Genomic DNA, 20,464 nt, shown 5'->3' on the forward strand with positions numbered 1-20,464 from the left:
CTTGAGAGCCCAACCTGATTAAATATACCTACTTCAAGGCCAGCCAGGGCTACATAGTAAGACTCAAAAAAAAAACAAAAAAAAAAAAAAAAAAACAACAACAAAAAAAAAAACAACAACAAAAAAGAAATCAAGCAGCCAAACAAACAATCTCTTAAACATTGATTGTCATTTCCAACAGAAGTGCCACTAATTTTCCTGTGTTCCTTTGCTGTGTCCATTGTTGTCGGTGACACAGGTGACTCCACTAGTCAGCTGTGATATAACTCTTCCTAAAGTTATGCTGATTCCATGATAGGGACTCCCAGGGGGGAAGGGAGAGGAGAGAGTGCTCTCTCTTGCCTTTTCCACATTGTAAAGCCCTCTCTCAGTGCACTTTCTGTTTACTTTGATAAAACCAGATCCTAGCTTTTGCAGTCTCTGACATACTCTGTCTTCTTTGCGGTTACACTGGTCTGTATAGCTAATCCCAGTATCTGAGGCACTGTCTCAGGGCCTTCTCTTAACTGCTATCTACAGTGGATCTTTTCCATGTGAGGAAGCTGTAGTCCTAGGGAGTTTTCTACCCCATTTCCAGTGTGTGTGAACAAGATATGCAGATAGCTTGTTAGGTAGCACATGCTGCTGCTACAGCTTCTTAGAAAGTGTATGGGGGACATCATAAGACATGACTAGATTTCTAGAAATAATTTTTTTTCCAGCTAGATAACAGGGTGAAAACTGCTACAACTTGTGTATAATACAGAAAACAGAGGAGCCCAATTCTCTCTCTCTTTTTTAAAGTCAACACCATACACCATAGAGTGTATGTCCTCTCCCTGTTTCCTACTTAGGCTGAAATAACCTACAGATACATTTTCAGGTCCACAACTGGAAAAGCAGGAGTAGAGCTAGCGGCCATATTGAGAGCGACTGGAGGAGGCAGTGCAAGGCTCTGCTCATCCTCATCTTCCAGTGCGAGGACTCGGAGCCCTTCAGACAGCCGGTGGACTTGGTGGAGTACCCAGTAAGTGTCCTTGCACTGAATATTGGTGATTTTTATGTGGGAAAAGCAGTGGGATTGCAGTGTTAGGTCAAACCTTAAAAAGAGTAAGAGGACTAGCCTTTACTTATGTTAATGTGTTTTCTCTTACCTCACTAGGCTAGCTCTAGTGCAGACATAGTAACTCACTTAAGAACTGTGTGCAGTGGGAGATATACATGAACAAGTGTTAACAAAACTAATTTACTGGAGCTGGAGAAGTGGCTCGTAGGTGACACGTGTATTGGCTGCTCTTACAGAGAGGTTTCTGACTCCCACACATCTATTACTCCAGGCCCTCTTGAGCCCTCCACAGGCACGGACATGCAGGCATACTCACTCATTTGGAACAGTACAAAAGACTAACTTAGATAACAGACAGGACAGTTGGGTGATGCCCATGTCCAAGAACTGAAACACCATCTGCTACAGCAGGAAATTTCATGTTCTTGTTTCAGGACCATTAAGAACTGACATTTGATGTTATGTGTAGGGCTGCAGAGGGGGCTCAGCAGTTAAGAGTGCTTGCACAGGACTGGGTTTGGTTTTCTGTACCATGTCAGGCAGTTACTAAGAAACGTGTCACTCCAAAATGGTCTGAAACCCTCTTTGGGCATTGTAGGCATGCCCTAACATAGATTAGATGAAGTGTAAGACCTTGATGCTTCATGCTTCCTGTCCTACTACTATCTTCTGCCTTTACAGGTCTTTTAAATATTGTTAAATCGCTTGATTCTTTTCCTCTGCTTCCTTTTTTTGTCATTTTGAATATCTTAGAGATCTTATGTTTACTTTAAAAACATTTGCGTGTATGGGTATTTTATGTGTGTTTTTTTTTTTTTGCTCATGTGTCTGTGCACTCTGTCTCTACTGCACACGAAAGCCAGAAGAGTTGAGTCCCTTGTGGTTGGAAGTCATAGATGCTTGTGTGCCACTGTATGGGTGCTGGGACTTATATTTAACTGCTGGGCCATCTCTCTAGCCCTTTATATGTTTACTTTTTGAGAACATGAAGTTCATTTGTGAATTGTCATTTAAAAAACAGGATTACAGAGATATTATAGACACTCCAATGGATTTTGGAACAGTAAGGGAAACTCTAGAAGCCGGGAATTATGATAGCCCTGTGGAGTTTTGCAAAGACATCCGGTTGATATTTAGCAATGCAAAGGCATATACACCTAACAAAAGATCAAAGGTAGGTGGAATTTTTCTGTGCCTTATTTTAACAAAGTATGCGTGACCTGCACATTTTTCTAGCTAATAGCAGATATAACAGGAACAATGACTGGGTAAACACATCTGGGCTGAGCAAAGCTGCTTCCAGTGCACACAAGCAGCTTTTTTCTTAAATGCACTTGTGTGTACATGACAAGCGTGACCAGATAGCTAGTGAAGTTAAATTTATAGATTAGACATGGTAAGAGATTCCTTATATAAATACAGTCAGTAGAGCAATTACGGTGACACAGTAGGCTGCCTGAGTACAGTCTGCATTGCTGTGAGCTGTGTGATGTACATACGAATACTGTGGACATAGACGGTCATGTCCCAAAGGATTGTGGGAGAGCAGCGTGAGATTAGACATGCTGCTCAGAATTTTAAGTGTAGCCTATTTCTGGAAATGCCCACTAATATGACTGGAGGAATGAGACCCAGGTGCTTCTGTATAATGTTGGAGAGTAATACTGAAAGCCAGCATCCAATCTCATTTCAAGTTTCAAGAGAAATTTTTTTTTTTAGTGTTCATTATGTAATAATGTGTGTTCATATATGCCCTTCTTAAATTGTCACTTTTAGCATCTTGTTATTTTCAGTTCAAATACGTTACTAATTTTCCGGTGACAACTAGTAAGGAGACAGAAAGGGATGATGTTCAAGACCGTCATATTTCAGACGTAAGGTTGCTCACATAACGTTTATGAGTGACAAGTTTATGAAGTGCTAGAGGTGGCTGTTGTGCTTTTCAGAGATGGGACAGAAAGTGAGCACTCATGAGTCTGCAGGGCAGACGTGTAGGAGGCTGTGAGATCTCAGTCCTTTACGTTAAGTTTCTGGGATGGAAGTTCTTCCTAATACGCACATATGCCCAGTGCTCTGCTGTTGTGTGCGTGTGCTGGTTATCTGTCAAGTCTGCCAACCTGAGTTTGATTCTCAGAAGCCGCATAGTGGAAGGGGAGAAACCAACTACTACAGGTTGTCTAGGCTTTCTTGCCAGCTGGCCTCAGGGATTTGTGCCTGTCTCCCTCATATGACAAGCTTGTTCTACCATGTCAGCCCTTGTTGTGTCCTCCTCCCATGACTTTTCAATGTGGATTATGGGTTTTGAACTAGAGGTCCTCAGGTTTCCAAAGGATGTATGTCATTGGCGGAGACATTGCTCAGCCTGTGCACTTATTTCTGGAGCCATTGTGGATGTGAACTGGGCTCTTTGGTAAGTCACATAGCTTGGTGCCATTGCAGTGACCTGATAAGAGTTGGTGGTGTTGAGTGGTAGGGCGCTGGCCTGGTGTGCATGAGCTGTGCAGGGACACCGGCTTACAGGGGGGGTGAGGAGTTGAGTTGGAGGTGGGCTTTGCCTACTTAGTGACTGGGCTACATGAAATACATGAAGTTGACATTTTCTTAGATACAATGGAAGGCATACTTTTGTTATTTTAGATTGAGGTGGCATGCCAAATTGTAAGCAGATTAATGTAAAAATGCTTTTGTTCCCTTGATCCAGACTATTTTGCTTTCTAAACAGCAGTGTTAAAACTAACTTCCAAATTGGCTTAAGGAGAAATGTGTACTTTGGAACTGGTTGGGACCAGTGTTAAAGTGGGGACAAACTACTAGTTCTGAAAGGTGTGCGTGTGCATGTGTGTTTCCATATCCTGCCAATGCCATTGATGGAAGCAAAGAAGCTGTTCCTCCAGTCAGGGGGCCATGCTACAGGTGACCTGATGATCGGTGAAAACCTGCAGACTCACTTTGTAACTCTGGTTCTCTTTTTGTGTCCTTACAGATTTATAGTATGACCTTGAGGTTGTCTGCTTTGTTTGAAGAAAAAATGAAGAAAATCTCTTTTGATTTTAAAATTGGTCAAAAATTTAAGGAGAAACTCCGTCGAAGCCAAAGATTCAAACAACGACAGAAGTGTAATGGCGCTGTTCACCGGAGCACGAGGTGAGGGTGTGGCCTTGCACTCAGTTTTTTAACTTAAGGTGTTTTTATTTGTGCTTAAAACTCATATTTTTGGAGTACTGCTCTACACTCTATAGTTTTATATACATATCATTAACTTAAAAACAAGAAACCTGTAATTATTTTTCTTACAGAAACCCTGTAATGATGTGTTTTAAATATTTCCTCTATATATTTCAATGTCCAGTTATGAAAGTGTCTGAGTGTCCTGTCATGGGTTTTATGGGTTTCTCCTTGCTCCAGTCTGAAGAATTCTTTTTTTTTTTTTTAAAGATGTTTTTATTTATTATTATATATGAGTACACTGTAGCTGTCTTCAGACACACCAGAAGAGGGCATCAGATCCCATTACAGATGGTTGTGAGCCACCATGTGGTTGCTGGGATTTGAACTCAGGACCTCCGGAAGAGCAGTCAGTGCTCTTAACCACTGAGCCATCTCTCCAGCCCTGAAGGAATTCTTTTAAAATGCCTGTAAACCAGGCAGATACACCAACAATAGACTTATCTGTCTTTGTGTCCTTGGTGGTAGTTTAAGGTTTACCTTTATTACTGGGGAACTTTTTGTTTGCTTTTTAAGATGGGTTTTATCTATGTATCCTTGTCTGTCCTGAAACTCACTCTATAGATCAGGTTGGCCTTGAACTCCCAGATCCTCCTGCCTCTGCCTCCAAAGTGCTGGAATTAAAGGCATGCACCACTCCATTTGGCTGAAGGCAATTTTAAAAATGTTTACCAGATTTTATTCGTTTTTACTTTATATATATATATGTTCGTTTTGCCTGCATGTTTGTATGTGTGTCTATTACATGTGTGTCTGGTGCCTTTGGAAGCTAGGATGGTGTCAGATGCCCTGGGCCTTGGGTTACAGAGCGTTGTGATCTGCCATGGGGTGCTGAGAGCTGAGCGTGGGGGTCCCCTGGGAGAGCAGTGAGTGCTCTTGACCAGTGCATCCTCCTGCAGCCCGGAAGAGTCATGCTGATGCGCAGTGAACTCTTGTGCCTACTGTGCTAGCCACTGATCTTGCTGAACTGCTCCTCTTACATGTATGTGTTTTCCTTTTGCTGCCTCCAAGATCAGTCTCCCCTCCACGCCCCCTTACCAATCCTTCTCTTCTCCCCACCAGAGGAGTAGGTTGGGAGTTAGTGAGTTTATATTGCTTGGGAGTTTATCCGTTTCTGTGGTATTAAGTGTAACTTGTCAAATTTAGAAAGGTTTTAATGTCCTGTTTCTTGAAACTTTTTTCCCCCGTCTTTTTTTCTTTCCTTCTCTTGGGACCAGATTCTCTGTTTAATTGGTTCATTTGTTCTTTTCTTCAAAATGGACTATAACTGTCAAGCTTAGAGTAAGGAAATGCTTGCAACAGCAGTCCATGCCAGAGTACTGTTAGTAGTCCATATTTTAGTACTTGGTTTAGTGATGTTGTCTTCTCTCATTAAGAAACAGTGACGTACTTACATCCTGGTATTTTCTAGCTCTTTACTTTCTGTTTTCTGAGTAATTGTTTCTCTTGTTTTTATACCTCTTGCCAGAAATGCCAAACAAAAGCAGTTCAAATCTCAGACAAAAGTAATTCCACAGTTGATGTGTCCTCCTTCTCAGTCTACCTCAAGTAAGGTACCGTTGTCTGCAGCCCGCAAGACAGGTGCTGGCGTCTCTTCAGGCTTTACCTCTGGGGACTCTTCAGATTCTGCAGGATCGCTAGAAAGAGTGAGAAGACACAGACCTGAAACACTCAGAAGTGGCTCTGGGCTGTTTGGTGAGGAGCCAGATGTACTCATCTTTGAGCATGTTTGTGGACTGTCGGGTTAGAGATAGTCTTGGCACTGAGGTCTTGACAGAATTAACATATTTGGAAGATTTACATGTTTTTGCTAAGATTTGTGTTTCACAAAGTATATTATTTTATTTTTTGTTTGCTTTTTTGAGGAGGTTTTGGATATTCTAAACTTGCTCTGCAGATCAGGCTAGCCTTGAACTCACCTGAGTCCCAAGTGCTGGGATTAAAGGCATGTGCACCACCGCCCAGCTCCAAAGAATATTTATGTGACTAAAAACCGTAAAAGTATGGATAGTCATTTGAGAGCTAATACCCAGCAGCATATTGTCACCTCTTTGGGCTGTTGCTGCTTTGATAACTATGAATGGATGCAGTCCTGTGTAGCTTTGCACAGTGTCTCAACTGAAGGTCCCCTTTCCAGCGTGTGTAAGGTAGATGGAAACCAGCTCTGTGCACTGTCTGATGCTCATTTCACCCATAGGCGATGATGACAGTTGCTCCCTGATGAACATGTTTCTTTCCCTCATTGTTTGCCACCCACCCCCCAACCCCTGGATTTATGTGCCACAGCTGTTCTGTCAGGAAACTGTTGTAGACCTGAAACTGCCTTCTGAGGTTGAAGGACCCAAAGTGATTGTACGTTTTGGCATGGAAACCTCTCCTGATGTCACAGAAAGCACAATAATTAGAGGGGCTAATTAAGTTTGAAATGGGGTTTTACTTGTGAATGAGTGTTTTCTGAATCTAGCTCAGAATGTGGTGGTCATTTTTTTTTGAATATACAAGCATGACTTAATTTGGAATACTGATTGTGTTCTTTTTTAATCTAAAGGGTTTTTTTTTTTTTTTTTTGTCAACTTTTCTTCATGGCATTATTTGCAAATATTTAAAGCATTTTAAAAATCTAGTTTTAATTTAAAAAAAATTTTGTGGGTCTGGAGAGATGGCTCAGAGGTCAAGAGCATTGGCTGTTCTTCCAGGGGTCCTGAGTTCATTTCCCATCTATAATAAAATCTGGTGCCTTCTTCTGGCCTGCAGGCATACATGTAGACAGAACATTATATACATGGTAAATAAATCTGTTTTACAGAAAATAAAGTTTTGTGTTTTTATTTTCTCTGTATTCATGTGTACTACATAGATGCCTGGTGTCCACAGAGGCCAGAAAAAGTCATCAGATCCCCTGGAAGTGGAGTTACAGGCAGTGTGGGCAGCTGCCATAAGCGTAGTGGGGACTGATTGTGGGTCTTCTACAAGAACAAGTGCTCTCTTATGGAGCCATCGCTTGAACACCAAGTATAAATTAATCATTAGATCTTTGGGTTATAAGACAACGTTTGCTTATATGGGTGCAGTCATGAGTCCACATGTCTTTTTCCTTTCTTTTTTCTTTTTTTTTTTTTAGGAAGTGAAATGGAAGATTTCTTAGCTACCTCTTCATCTTCTTCAGCTTCAGATAGTTCAGAGGAAAGCAAAGCGAGTTCTGGAGCTCGAGAGTGCCCTTTGCGCAGCGGTGTGTTGAGAAGCAGCAGCCTCAGGGTGACCAGAACAAGAGCTGCCCAGAGAAAAGCTGGTCAGTGAGAGCGAGTGGTCTGCTAACTGAATCCATCTGGATGTGATAGTGTCTCTTAAGTTCAGTGTGGGTGATCCTTACAGAAGCATTTAAAGACTTTGTAGGTCTGGTGTCGCCTTAGGAAGCTGAGGCAGGACCGATAGTAAGCGGCCGGCGAGGCCTGCAAGTGTAGCACAGCATTGACTGGACTAAGAAAAACTTTAATTGTGTTACTTTATTTCCAGGTTCTGTTTCTTTAGAAAATGGATGTGGCAGGAAAGCCACTCGGAAGAGAGTCTACTTAAGTGATTCTGATAACAATTCAGTGGCAACAGATGAAAATGTGAAAAATAAGGCTAGAAGCAGCCGGAAAGTTCTCCGGAAGTGTGCTGCTGTTGCTGCCAGCAAGATAAAGCTGATGAGTGACGCAGAAGAGTTGAGCTCGGAGAGCCCCTGCTCCGGGCGGAAGTTGCCACATCGCAATGCATCGGCTGTGGCCAGGAAAAAGCTGCTCCACAACTCTGATGATCAGAGCCTTAAGTCAGAGACTGAAGAACTGAGAGACCAGAGCCAGGCACTGTTGATGTCCAGTCCTCATGCTGTCCAGAACAGCATTAGTGACTCGGAGTCAGACAGTGACTTGCGAGCAGCCCGGAAGACCTGGCATGCTAATGGCTGCACATCCCACACTGCAGCAGCATGCAAAACCAAATCCCGTCCAATAGAGTCTTCTGAGGAAGACTCCAGATACCATGGATTGGATCATGGGCCCAGCAGCACTGCTGACCCTTCAACATCTGAGCAGAAGCTTGGGGCAGATAGCATCTCTGAGGAAGCCGACTCTGAACCAGGAAGCAGTGCATTATGCAAGAATACACATTTGCTTAAGAAAGCCAAGATCCTGAGCGATTCAGAAGACTGTGAGGAAAAATGTGGAGAGAGGAGAGGTCCCAAAGTAGAAGGAAGCACAGCTTCTGAAGCCTTGAGGGAAGCCCTTCTTGTCCCCCAGTGTTTCTCACATGGATCTGAGACGGATGTAGATTCCAACGGCAGTGCAGTAAGAGAGAACTCACACAGCAATGTGAACGGTAATTTCAGGCCTTCCCCCGGTCACTAATTTACCCCTTCCTCCTCTTCCACTGAATACAACTGTCCCCTCCTGTAGACTTAATTTGACCAGGTTCTTTCTGGTTGAACACTAGCTGTTCGTTTGCCTTTTCTATTCTCAAGCTTGGTGCCTAATCGCTGTTAGTCACTAGTCAGTCAGTCCTGGCCTAACTGTTCCATTAAAGATTCTACTTTGGACACTGGTAATAGCCATTGTATCAGAGACGGCACTTGAGCACACCATGGTAGTGATGGAACAATTTTCTTGAGCCTATTGTTCACATTATCTTTGGTAAGGATTGGGAGAGTCACTAGTGGGGAAAATTACTGGTAAGGACCAGCTTATTTCCTGCCAGCTAATATAACCTCACTGTATTGAAAAGAAGTCTGCATTTAAATTGTCTTAAATGTTAAACATTCAATTATTACTTTAGAAAGTCTTATATCAAATATTAAAAGAATACTCTTAATTTTTAGATTCTATATCACAAGAGAATGAACAAAGAAAGAGAGTTTCCCGGAAAAGGTTCTGTTCCAGTGACTCAGAAAGTGATCTACAGGTAACCCAGAAGTCATCCAAAGACAAAAGCAGTCCCTTGAGGATTACTGGAAGCGCTGATATGGTAACGGATAAAATGAAGCTCACAGGTGATGGAGAAGGTGTCAGCTCAGAAAGTGTGTGCACTAGAAGCAAAAGGAGAAGGAAAAAATCCTTTCGATATGCTCGTACCACAAAGACGGTGCTGAGCAGTGAGGAGAAACACGCACCTTGTGAAATGCCAGAGGAACAGCCTGCCTGCAGGAGTAAGCTCTCTGAGGATGAGCACCCAGGCAGTGCGGAAAATGCCAGTCAGGCTGCAAGTGCAGACTTGGGTTCTGAAGGGGCTTCCGGTTTTGAGCAAACAAAAAACATACAGAAGAGGCAGACAGATGGTGTCTGCATAAGGCCAGCTCCTCAAACCCACAGCTCCTCTGCTGGGCCTTCTCACGAAGATCCCAAAAGCCACACCCTGGATAGTGAGATTAACTTGTCTTCTGAGTCAGTTTTGGCCCAGAAAGTTACTGTAGAGAATAACTTTGAAGAAGAACTGAACTATGGGTTAAGAAGGTGGAACGGCAGAAGACTCAGGACGTACGGTAAAGCCCCGCTCAGTAGGACAGCACCAGTTACTCCCAGTCTTCAGGCCTCAGCAGAGATTGGGGTGAAGAGGAGGAGAGGGCATCCTGAGGTAGATGGTGAGGACATGCCTGGACAAATGGGGAGTTCAGCATGTGGACCGGACACCAGTCCCAAGTCGTCAGACTTGGGATCAGTAACTGAATCTGATGTAGACTGTACCGAAAATACAAAAGCCCAAAGGAAGAAGAAAAGGAAAGGGAAAGCAAGAGTGCTTAGCAAAGGTAAACCCTCCACATCCAACCCACCTAAGCCTGCAAGACATCAAAGACAGAGTAAATGTCCTAGGTTAGATGTGGACGACAATGACTGGGAGGACTTGGACTATGCAAAAGCTAAGAGAGTTGTTCGGCGCTCAAAAATAAAAACAAGAAATCAGGGTAGGAGAACGGTGAGATACCATGATGGGGAAGACGATAGAAGCATAGAGAGCTCATTAGAGCTCCCTGACTGCACCTTACGACCTTGAGAGCCAGTGTGCTCAGTAGACTGACTGGAATGTAATGTACTGTGAAAGCTGGCTTACAATTCAGGGAATATATTTATATTTTTCTATGAAAAGTTGTGAATGTGACTAAATCATGACTGTTACTTTTATTTGCACTTGCTGGTTTTTGAAGCAGCATTCAGCACAGGTGCCAAAATGTGCTTCATTTTGGGGGCAGATCTACTTTGACAGTATTGACTACACACAGAGCCGGGAGACAGTTAAACACTAGACAGCTGTGTCATCCACACCAGTGAGCATTACTTTTGTGGTAGCAGTGCCACAGTTATTTTCTGAATTTATCCAGAGGTAGTAGTTTGTAAACCCCTGCCATGTAGCAGGAGAAAACTCCACGCGAGCTATGTTTACAGAATCTTGATGAATATTATGTGCACACTGACATCATAATCATGGCAAGGGCAGCCATGGTTAGTAGGCGAAGCACCTAGAATACAGTATACGTTATATATCTGGTCATTTTTATTGACATGACTTCTACTCTCCCCCCCAAATTCTTGTCTTTTTTTCTTTTAAGGCAAACCTGATGATTTTCATGTTTATAAACTTGAATTTATAAAGTGCTTGTAAATTATTTTACATCTTTGGAGTGCATATTTTAAAGGTCTAAGTTGAGAACAGCCATAGTATTTTGTTTTAGATTGTTTACTGACAAATTGTTTTTGTACTTTCTATTAGGATTCACCAAATTCTTGCTCTTCCATAATCTTACTCTGAAGTAGAGAAGTTTGTGTGCCTTAGATTTAGGGAACGTGTTAATAAGAGCGTGTAGGGTAATGGTATTTCAGTCCCATGTAGAGTTCTCTTTGTCACAACTGTAGAGCTGAGAGTGCAGTTGTAAATCCTGTCTGTGTAGGGAAACAGTTGAGTGTCTTTCTCCATCCCTGGCTTTTGCTGCTCATGTACCATAAGCTTCCTGTGCTTGGGACACTGAGTGAATTTTTGTTATAGTGGGAGAAACTCGGTGATTCTGAAATCCATTTCAGAAGCATCACACACATCATCCCAGATACCACAGAACACTTACTTTTAGCCAGGGTCTTGTCTTTGGTGGATTGATTATCTTTGGTCTATGTAGCTCTTCCCAGTGGGTTTCTCTTTGAAAAGCTTCCCATGAGTGAAAGGGACGCTGTAATGTGCACATTTTTCAAGTGCTTTTTGCCTTAGTGAAAGGGATGCTCTAGTGTGCACACTTTCTAAGTGCTCTTTGACTTAGTTGTGTTTGGTTTCATACACAAGCTCTTGTCTCCTGTTCTCCTGCGGTGGCAGAGAAAGAGAAGCCTGTGTTGTTCTCCAGTGTTCGCTTTGTTTCCATGTCTCCTGGATTTTATTTGACATGGTAGGCAGTACTCGTTCCATTCTCATGCAAGAGATATGATGGTTTCCAACATTTCCAGCTGTGGTTGGTAGGCACCTCTGTTTCTCTTAGATAGGGAACTCTCTGGTAAGCTGCTTTCCATAGAGCTCTTACAGACAGACTGACAGACAGACGTAAGGGACACAGACTGGGTCAGCTCTCTTTTGACCGAAAATGCATTTGATTCCCGTTAAGTCCCTCAGGATTGTAATTCCATGTTTATCGTTATCTGCAAAATGGCACCCAAAATCCACAGGTATATGATGTGCACTCTTACAAAGTTTGGGTTTTATACATAGAGCTGTTTTCATTTGGGGACTGAGTGTTAAGTGGTTATTGATTGTCCAGTTGTGTTAGAAGCAGGTTTGGTTTCATCAGATTAGGGTCTGTTAGCAGAGGTGGACCTGGAGATGTTGGGTGTGGTTGACAGCAGCTCTCAGTTTCTGAATTCAAGATGTGGGTTTGTGCGGATGTTTGGGGTTTTGCTTTCCTTTTTTTCCTTTTTGGTTATGGTGCTATTTCTAACATTAACTTTGAATATGTGACACTCCTAAGTACCATTAAGGATGTTTAACAATAGTTATAATGTTTACATTGAGCACTAGGTGTTTGAAATGCGCAGGGATTTAATGCACAGATGTACTTTAATGTTTAGGATCAGTCTGTCTTTTTGAGAAAGCTGTAAGGTGAATGTGAACTGGTCCAGAAATAAGTGCTCTAGCTTCTGTTGCACTTGAAGTAGTTAGTGGTATCCATGTAAAAGGAGCCTTTTCCCACTCTAGTTTTGTATGTCCAAAGTCCTGTGATTTTATTTTTATTCATTCATAATTTTTAAAAGAAGTTTGAAGTATTTAGGTTTGATTTTTTTTTTTACTTCCTTTGAAAGATTACTATTACCAAGCATATTAAGAAAAAAAAGATTTAAAAGACCCCCCCCCCATATCTTATTTTAAAAGGTGTACTCACAATGTGTAGTAATTTATGAATAAAAAGAAAATGTATCCTATTTCCAGGTAATTCCTAGGATGGTCATTGTTTTGTTTTTTAAAGTGAAAAACTTCTGATCAAATAATGTCTGAAGTTAGTGTGATCTTGGAAATTGTGATACAGGTCTCTTCTGTAATGGAGTTGTACCTAGAGGAGAAGTTGGTTTTGAGTAAGACATGTTTTTAAAAAGCACTTCAAGACCTAGAACAACAATGCATCAGGTTTATGAATAGGTCCATTCAACATCACCAAAGGGTTGCATCACAGACAGGTCCATACAGTACTGCCAGAGACACACTGTCCACAGTCACATGTCACTAAGCCTTTGCCCTCATTCATGGCTTTTAGGTAAGAATGGGTTCACACCACAGTCCCAGTTTCTGTGGTGGTCTTTTTCTTAAATCACTGTACTGTATTATATGAACATTGACCTGGATTTTACTCACTACAAGTTGAATGTGATTGTGTCAACTGAAAAGACATCTGAAGTTTGTAACGAGGAGAATGCAAAATTAAAGATGCATGAGATGCTTTGTTTTCCTTTCCCTTCCAGTGTCCCAGTTGCAGGAACAAACTCACAGGCTTGAGATGGGCTTTGCTTTGTCCTTTAACGGTTGAAGTAACCAGCTCCATTCTTTGATCATTAAGCCAGCATGTTTCAGATGTCTTCCAGTGACTACCAAACCCACCAAAGCAAAGGGAAGATGAGGCAGTGTGGACTCTTAACTAGGTTAGTTTCGAGTCCCACGTACAGCTCATGTCACTGAGGGAGGACAGAAGAGGACAATGCTGGCTAACTAGGTTAGTTGTCCCACGTGCAGCTCATGTGGTCACTGAGAAGACAGTAAAGAGTATAATGCTGGTTAACTAGGTTAGTTTCGACTTCCACGTGCAGCTCATGTTGTTGCTGAGGGAGGACGGAAGTAAAGAGTAATGCTGAGGCTGTGTTACGTGTTCTTACATCTTAACATTTTTAAATTCTTACAAGTATTCCTAAGGACACCTGGGAAGTCTCAACATTAAAGGGATTAAAAAAGCAAAAACAAGTCTCTTGTATAATCTGCAAATCTTGTGTCTAATATCACATTGATTGGGAACTTACCTCCTTACCTGATGTCTTGATCAAGGCTTCATTCATGACATTGATGGTCAAGCCTCAAAGTCTGGCTCCTGCGGGCTCACTGACTTGAGAGTGGGTGGCAGGTATCCATAGGCTCCCCTGAAGTGTGTTATAGCTGGGTTCGCTGCACTTCCTGAATATATGTTAAAGACTAGGTTTTTTCTTTTTTTAAGGCTTTTGACCTTTATTAGTGTTTTAAAATTTCATTTTATGTGTTTCCCTACATGTATGTCTACCGTGTGTGTACACTTCCCACAGAGGCCAGAAGAGTGGTTGGTATCAGATCCCCTGGGACTGGGGTTATTACAGATGGTCGGGTGGGTGCTGGGAACTGAATCTAGGTTCTCTAGAAGAACAACCAGTGCTTTTAATTCCTGAACCATTTTTGAAACACAGTTGTCAAGAGAATATGTAATATGTAGCCTTGACTGGCCTGGAACGCGGAAAATCCATTTGCCTCCTCAGTTCCGGATTGAAGGTCGAGCTACCACAAACAGTTTATTGAGCCTTTAAATTGGCCAACCTTAACTCTCTGATTTTAACAGGGTCAGTTACAGACTGCATGGGCTATGGTGGCCCACCTCCTTCCTTCAGCGACACATGGGGTTTAGACATTTGTCCATTTTCATCAGTGTCTTACAGGTGAAAGGATCTTTTGTTTTTTTAAGATTTATGTGAGTACATTGTTGCTGTCTTCAGACACACCAGAAGAGGGCATCAAATCCCATTACAGATGGTTGTGAGCCACCATGTGGTTGCTGGGAATTGAACTTAGGACCTCTGGAAGAGCAGGCAGTGCTCTAACTACTGAGCCATTTTAAACCAAACTTTAGTTTCTAAGTGATCCTTGGATTTTGTGCTATTGTTTATTTGTGCTGTGCAGTACTCAGTACAGGGACCTGTTTTATGATCCAAGGCCCAGTGGGCAGATTTTTAAAGTTTTCTCCCACATACTTACAGCAAACTACATACAGTTCATAGGATGCACCTCAGAGCCTTGCTTGTGGGAGGCCAAAGTGGCTGCCATGCTTCCAGCAAGCTACAGGTCTTTAAATACTCAAAGTGCTTCCTTGCACTCATGTAGATCTTATTATTGGCTCTCTCCTTCAGACAGCTAGCCTGTGCCTGGGAGTTGAACTGACTGGGAGGCCTTGCTTGAAACAGCATGCTTCTCGGGATCTTAATCCTGCTCACAGTTTGTAATGCAGAGACGTTGCTGGGGAAAGTCACCAACTCATGTCACCAGTTGCCTATTTCCAGGGAATGAGGCACAGCTGTACAATGTACCTTAGATGTAGTAGCAATGAAAAGTCAGGTTGTGCCCACTGGATGAGTTCACATTTGTAGACCATCTTTTGTCCCGGTGGAGAAGATGCTTCTGTACTGTTGCAGCTTTCCTACAGGACACTACATACCGTTATATAGAGAAATGGCAGTTGGCTGGATGCTTTTGGAAGCTCCTGCTTTGGAAGATTAAGAACACTGTTCCAAGAGTTGGGAGGTTCGTGGCTCAGTTTCGCTGTCAGTGAAGTGCAGATGAGAACACTCTCCAGTTATAGCAGCTTGGTTAAATGCTTGGTGGAGAGTGGCAGTTACAGTTGTAGGGCACCCACTGAGTCACAGCCACCAGTGACATGCACACACGGGAACAGGATAAGTTCCATTTTGGGTTAGACATCTGTCAGGTTTGAGAGATGCTGACCAGTTTAACATTTTCAAATGCTGCCACACTAAGGACTTAATTGGGGAGATGTCTGAGCACATTTTGGGTATAAGAAGTCCCTGGAAATTGGGGAGTAATGCTTCAAGCAGAACGGTTCCGCCCAGTCAGTGCTTGTCTTTACCACAGGCTGTTCCAGAACACAGGTCTTTGATTTACTGCTGTAAGTGCAAACTTCTGAGAAAAACAGTTCAGGAGGAAGACGGCAATGTCTCAAAAGTCCTCTGAGCTGGCCGTGAATGTGACTAACCTTACATTAATCTGTTGTTGCTAACACTTAAGTTTCTGTTATACTTGTGTGTCTACTGCGCGTATGTGTACAGTGTGTGTGTGCTCGTGCATGTCATGATGTAGAGGCCAGAGGATGGCTTCGTGGAGCAGGTTCACTATTGCACCGTTGCACTGCATGCCTGGGTTGCTCCAGGCTTCTGCAGCAGGGCTTTACCCACGAAGCCAGCCATCTTGCCAGCCCTGTTTCTCTCAGGAATACTCAGCAGTGCTCTCAGCAGCTTGGTTAGTGCTGAGTCCCCACTAACTTCCGGCCTCCTTCATGTTTTCTGTGGAATTTCACTTGTTCACTCTTGAACTTGAGACTGTCATTGCCTGGAGTTTCTGAAGATGGAATTCTAGACTTTTCCCTACTTAGGACAGAAGTTGATTGAGGTTCAAATCTACTTTACCAGGGTACTTTAAGGTTTTTCTTTTCTGCAGATTAGCCTTTCCCTTTCTTTACCAGGCTGATAAACTCTCATCGCAGGTTCTTCTATCACATCTGAAGTAACTACTGCAAATGCATCATTTCTTGGGATGAGATTTTTAGTTGTGATGGGGTTTTATCTAATACACAATACTGGTAGTAAACTGTCTTACAGTTTTCTTAGTATGCAGTGCAAGGATGTATGTAGTTATTTGGCAGATACTAGTAGAATTCTTTAAGAGGATACGTGTTTCACTTAATTTTGTAATGTTTTAAAAATGCACTTCTGTAGCATACTTATGTCCTAATATTTGCTCAAAATGGATTTAATGTTCATATTGTATTTGGCATTGATGGAGACACCAACTTGTAATTTCTCAACTTTTAACAAAGTCCTCCGGAAGGTAAAAACACCAAGGCACTTTGTTTCTACAGAGCCCAATGAAATAGCATGCTCCTGGAGTTGCCTCAGACTAGCCTAGTAAAACAGTGGAAGTTCCATAACCCTAACCCTTTGAGGGAATGGTCTCCTGTTTGGAAGAGCTTGTAGACATCAGATTGAGTTTTTGGGTGGCAGGAACAGGCTGGGCCTCTGGAAGAGCAGCCATTGCTACCTTTTGTTTTCTGAGTCAGTTTCTGTGTAGTTCTGATTGTCCTAGAACTTACTCTATAGGCTGGCCTAGAACTAAGATCTGCCTGCTTCCTTCTAAGTGGGAGTGCTGGGATTAAAGGCTGTGTGCCACCACACCTGCTGCAACGCTACATTTATTTATAGTCAGGTGGCATGGGCAAGCAGCCAGGCCAGACTTGCTTGAAAGTAGCTCACCAAAAGGCTGCCTTTTTCTGGGACTCAGTAACAAAGACAGACATTGCCAAGTCCTCCAGATGCCGAAGTGTTACGTTAGTGTTTTCACAGTCTGTAGTGATGTGGCCATCACATTCATGTCTGACTTTTCATGACTGTAAGACTAGTTTTAAGAAATCCCCAAACTCCAGCTGGTAGCAGATATATCGAAGCTTTGCAGCACTTGAAGTTTGTGTCTGATGTAGAGACTTTTGCAGAAATACAAATTTTGAGCTCTCATCCACAGGTGGGAGGTCCATGCTTCCCAGGTGTGTAAGGTGTTTTTAATATTGGAGAGAAGCTAAGAAATTTAAGTACTTGAATAAAGGAAGTACTGGACTTAAGAGTCCATTGTCAGAAGTGCTTTTTAGAGTTACTTCAGAGTGCTACTAAATATTTTAAAATAGTTTGAAGGAGGATTAGAAATGAAGCTCAGAATGGGAACACATGGTTCTCCTTTTCTCTCTTTGATTTCCTAGACATGGTTTCTCTGTGTAGCCCAACTGTACTGAAACTCCTTTACTCTGTAGAGCAGGCTGGCTTCGAGCTAGATCTGCCGCCTCAGCCTCTCCAGTGCTGAGACTAAAAGGCGTGTGCCACCACCACCGCAGGCTGTTGCTCTCATTTTAATCTAAACATTTCATAATACTTTTAGGTGAGTAGCTCTATGAGGCTGAAGGTTTCCACCCCATTCTTGCTAGCCATTACTGGAGATGACAGTGGTTGGTCCATATAGCAAAGCAAATGGAAGTTGAACCAGCTTTTTAGTCCTTTACATGAGACTGGTTCAGGGCTGTTGAGGAATGTATACAGTACAGTCTTGTGACAAGGTTTCTGTATTTACATGAATTTTCACTCATTTTTCAGAATCTGTTCGTAAAGACAGAGAACCCTATACAAAAACGAGACCATGTATGCTTAATGAGAAGGAACCAGTACAGATGCATAGTGACACCCTGAAAGCAAAAACGGTGCCCGAGAAAGTCCCCCGCAGATGTGCTACCATTGCTGCAAATAAAATAAAGACGATGTCTAATCTAAAAGAAGTGGTCTCAGGACCAGAGAATGTCGGCCTTAGGACGAACAGCAGAAAACTGCCCTATCGACAAGCCTCTGCTGCGGCTAAGAAAAAATTACTGAGTGTTTATAAAGAGGATGATGCACCCGTACATTCAGAGAACGAAAAGGAACTAGATCTTAGGCGGTTCAGAACCCGGAGAGAAAAAGCCCAGCCATGACCCTGAGGTAGAAAGGGTACTAGAAATGTCAGCGCCTCCAATACCCTAAGCCGTTCCCAGGACCTTCTGAACAATGTTGTGAAAGCCATTACTCTGGGTCAAAGTGGGATGACAGCTTCCAGTCAGCCTTACAACACGGGGTGTCCCAAGGAGGTAGGAGATGTGGACTGTAGTCAGGTGAGAAGGCAGAGGGTCCATTTAATGTAAAGCAAAGGCTTGATACAGCTTGGTCCTCTTAAGAAATGGAAGTATATGGGAAAACGATGCTAAACTCAATGGTTTACCCTCACCAGTCTGAAAACTCGGCCATTTCCACAGGAGGGAGCAGCAAGCCCATATGACTGCTGACTTAACTGGTTCCAATTCATGTAGTGCATGTCCCTGGGGACTAAACACAAAAAGAACCGGGAAGGGGGGGGTCAATGTTAGGGTTTTACTGACTTCTGAAGAGGAGTGTGGGAAAGACTGTCTTTAATGTCTTATTTATAGCATTAGAATTCATACTGAATGGCAGCCACCTGGTGTGAGTAATTCAGGGGATGTATCTTTCTAAGAAAGCTCTCTGTGTGATGACCACACTTTTCATTTCCTCTGTGTAGTGGCCAGACTGTAGTCCGAAACAAGATGCTTTATCTAAGTCTCTGTACTGCTCCTTAAAAGTAATGTACACTGCAGGTTCATTTCAACCTCACTGACAAGCCAAATGTCAGGAATCTGGCCTCCAGTGTGGCCTTTGCCAGTGTACAAATGCTTTGCCTACAGAGGGTGAGTGGACTTTAGTTCATGGCTATTGGTTGACATTAAGGTCACCGGATGTGACTTGTGAATGTACTGTCAAGCCTTTTTATGTTACTGGAGAAACTTGTCTTCAACAGTTTGTTCTTCCAATTAAAATTAGCTGTGGCTTTAGGCATAATTTGCATGTGTAAATCAAAAACATGGAACCAAGGGGTGTGTGTTTTTTCATTAACAGTAATGCACATTTTCCAGTTACATGTATGGCCAAAGTGTCCAGATTACTTGAGAAACTTGTTTGTGGTTGCATGCCTGCTTTAAAACAAAAACACAAGTCAGAATATTCTAACATAGTGTGTGTAGCAACTCAGCATCTTGCTGCAAGCATAGGAAGAATTGCCTTTCTCTTTGGTGCATGGTCTTTTTTTTTTTTTTTTTTTTTTTTTTTTTTTTTTTTTTTTGTTTTTTTTTAAGCTTCAATGAAAAATTTTAATGTCCAACCCCAAATGTCATAGAATCACTTACTGGGCAATTATATCCTCAAGTAATGCCACGAGATGAAAATATATCAGTCTTATGAAGATGTGATTTTTTTGGCAGTGTGAATTGAAGGTCTGAATTTACAATTTACCATGGTAGGGCTACTTTCTGTCATCATCTGATCTGTCCAGCCTTTTCTAATGGAATCCCTTTCTGGTTTAGCCTTTAATTGGAACATATTTTATTTACCCTTTAAAGTGTTTGGTCTCTTTATTGTGACTGAATCGAGTAACATTCTTGTAATGGAGTAACACTATTGTAAAATCCCTCCTGGAAATGTATGTGTGCAGAACATACAGCTTGGTCAATGAGCCACTACTTCCATATGGTTTACAGTCATGTTTCAGATTTCTGTTAATACCTTTTTCATGTGTGATTGAGAAATCAAATCGAGTATATTTATCGGCAAAATATCAGCTTAACAAAGAGAAAGCCAGGTACATTTGTCCTTCAGCTCAATTTGTGTCTACCAACCCTGGAGTCCGAGTCTTAAGACACCATAGTTATAATCTTGTATGTGTGCTGTGGCTACACAAAATGTCCTATTTGGTATTAATCCGCTTCTTATTAATAAATGTTTGAGGGTTGTTTAGTATGTATGTTAAAATTGATATGCTTTTTTCCTCAGTAGACTTTAAGCATCATTTTAAACAACTTCCTGAGCGTTTTGATTTGAAAAGTTTCCTGATTCCCCAAATATTTACTTACTTTTTAGTTACATTTTACCCAAAGACTGGGCAATAGAGGCCCTATTTCCTCACAAGTAAATCTATAATGTGTTTTTATTTCTCACTGAGGTCCCAGTTTCCTTTTTCCTCGTGATTGTTTGCTTTTCTCGTGTGGGAGCAGTATTCGGTGGGACTTTGTCTTCCAGCACACAAACCAGAAACACATATTCT

At 42.2% G+C, this 20,464-nt stretch overlaps 1 protein-coding gene across 1 annotated transcript in view; it reads left to right on the forward strand.

Annotated features, from left to right (window-relative positions):
- The window catches only part of BRWD1 (bromodomain and WD repeat domain containing 1), a gene marked incomplete at its 3' end in the record, with an annotated part of 74,882 nt that extends 56,592 nt beyond the window's left edge, over positions 1–18,290 (forward strand). The window contains exons 35-42 of the mRNA XM_080919615.1: positions 863–1,006; positions 2,067–2,219; positions 4,029–4,189; positions 5,739–5,965; positions 7,392–7,559; positions 7,784–8,626; positions 9,123–10,046; positions 17,920–18,290. Of these exons, the coding sequence (XP_080775741.1) occupies positions 863–1,006; positions 2,067–2,219; positions 4,029–4,189; positions 5,739–5,965; positions 7,392–7,559; positions 7,784–8,626; positions 9,123–10,046; positions 17,920–18,290 (2,991 nt within the window). The remainder of the gene's footprint in view (positions 1–862; positions 1,007–2,066; positions 2,220–4,028; positions 4,190–5,738; positions 5,966–7,391; positions 7,560–7,783; positions 8,627–9,122; positions 10,047–17,919) is intronic.
- Positions 18,291–20,464: the final 2,174 nt, after the last annotated feature.

This window comes from Micromys minutus, assembly GCF_963924665.1.
Source record: "Micromys minutus genome assembly, chromosome: 7".
Classification (NCBI taxonomy): Eukaryota; Metazoa; Chordata; class Mammalia; order Rodentia; family Muridae; genus Micromys; species Micromys minutus.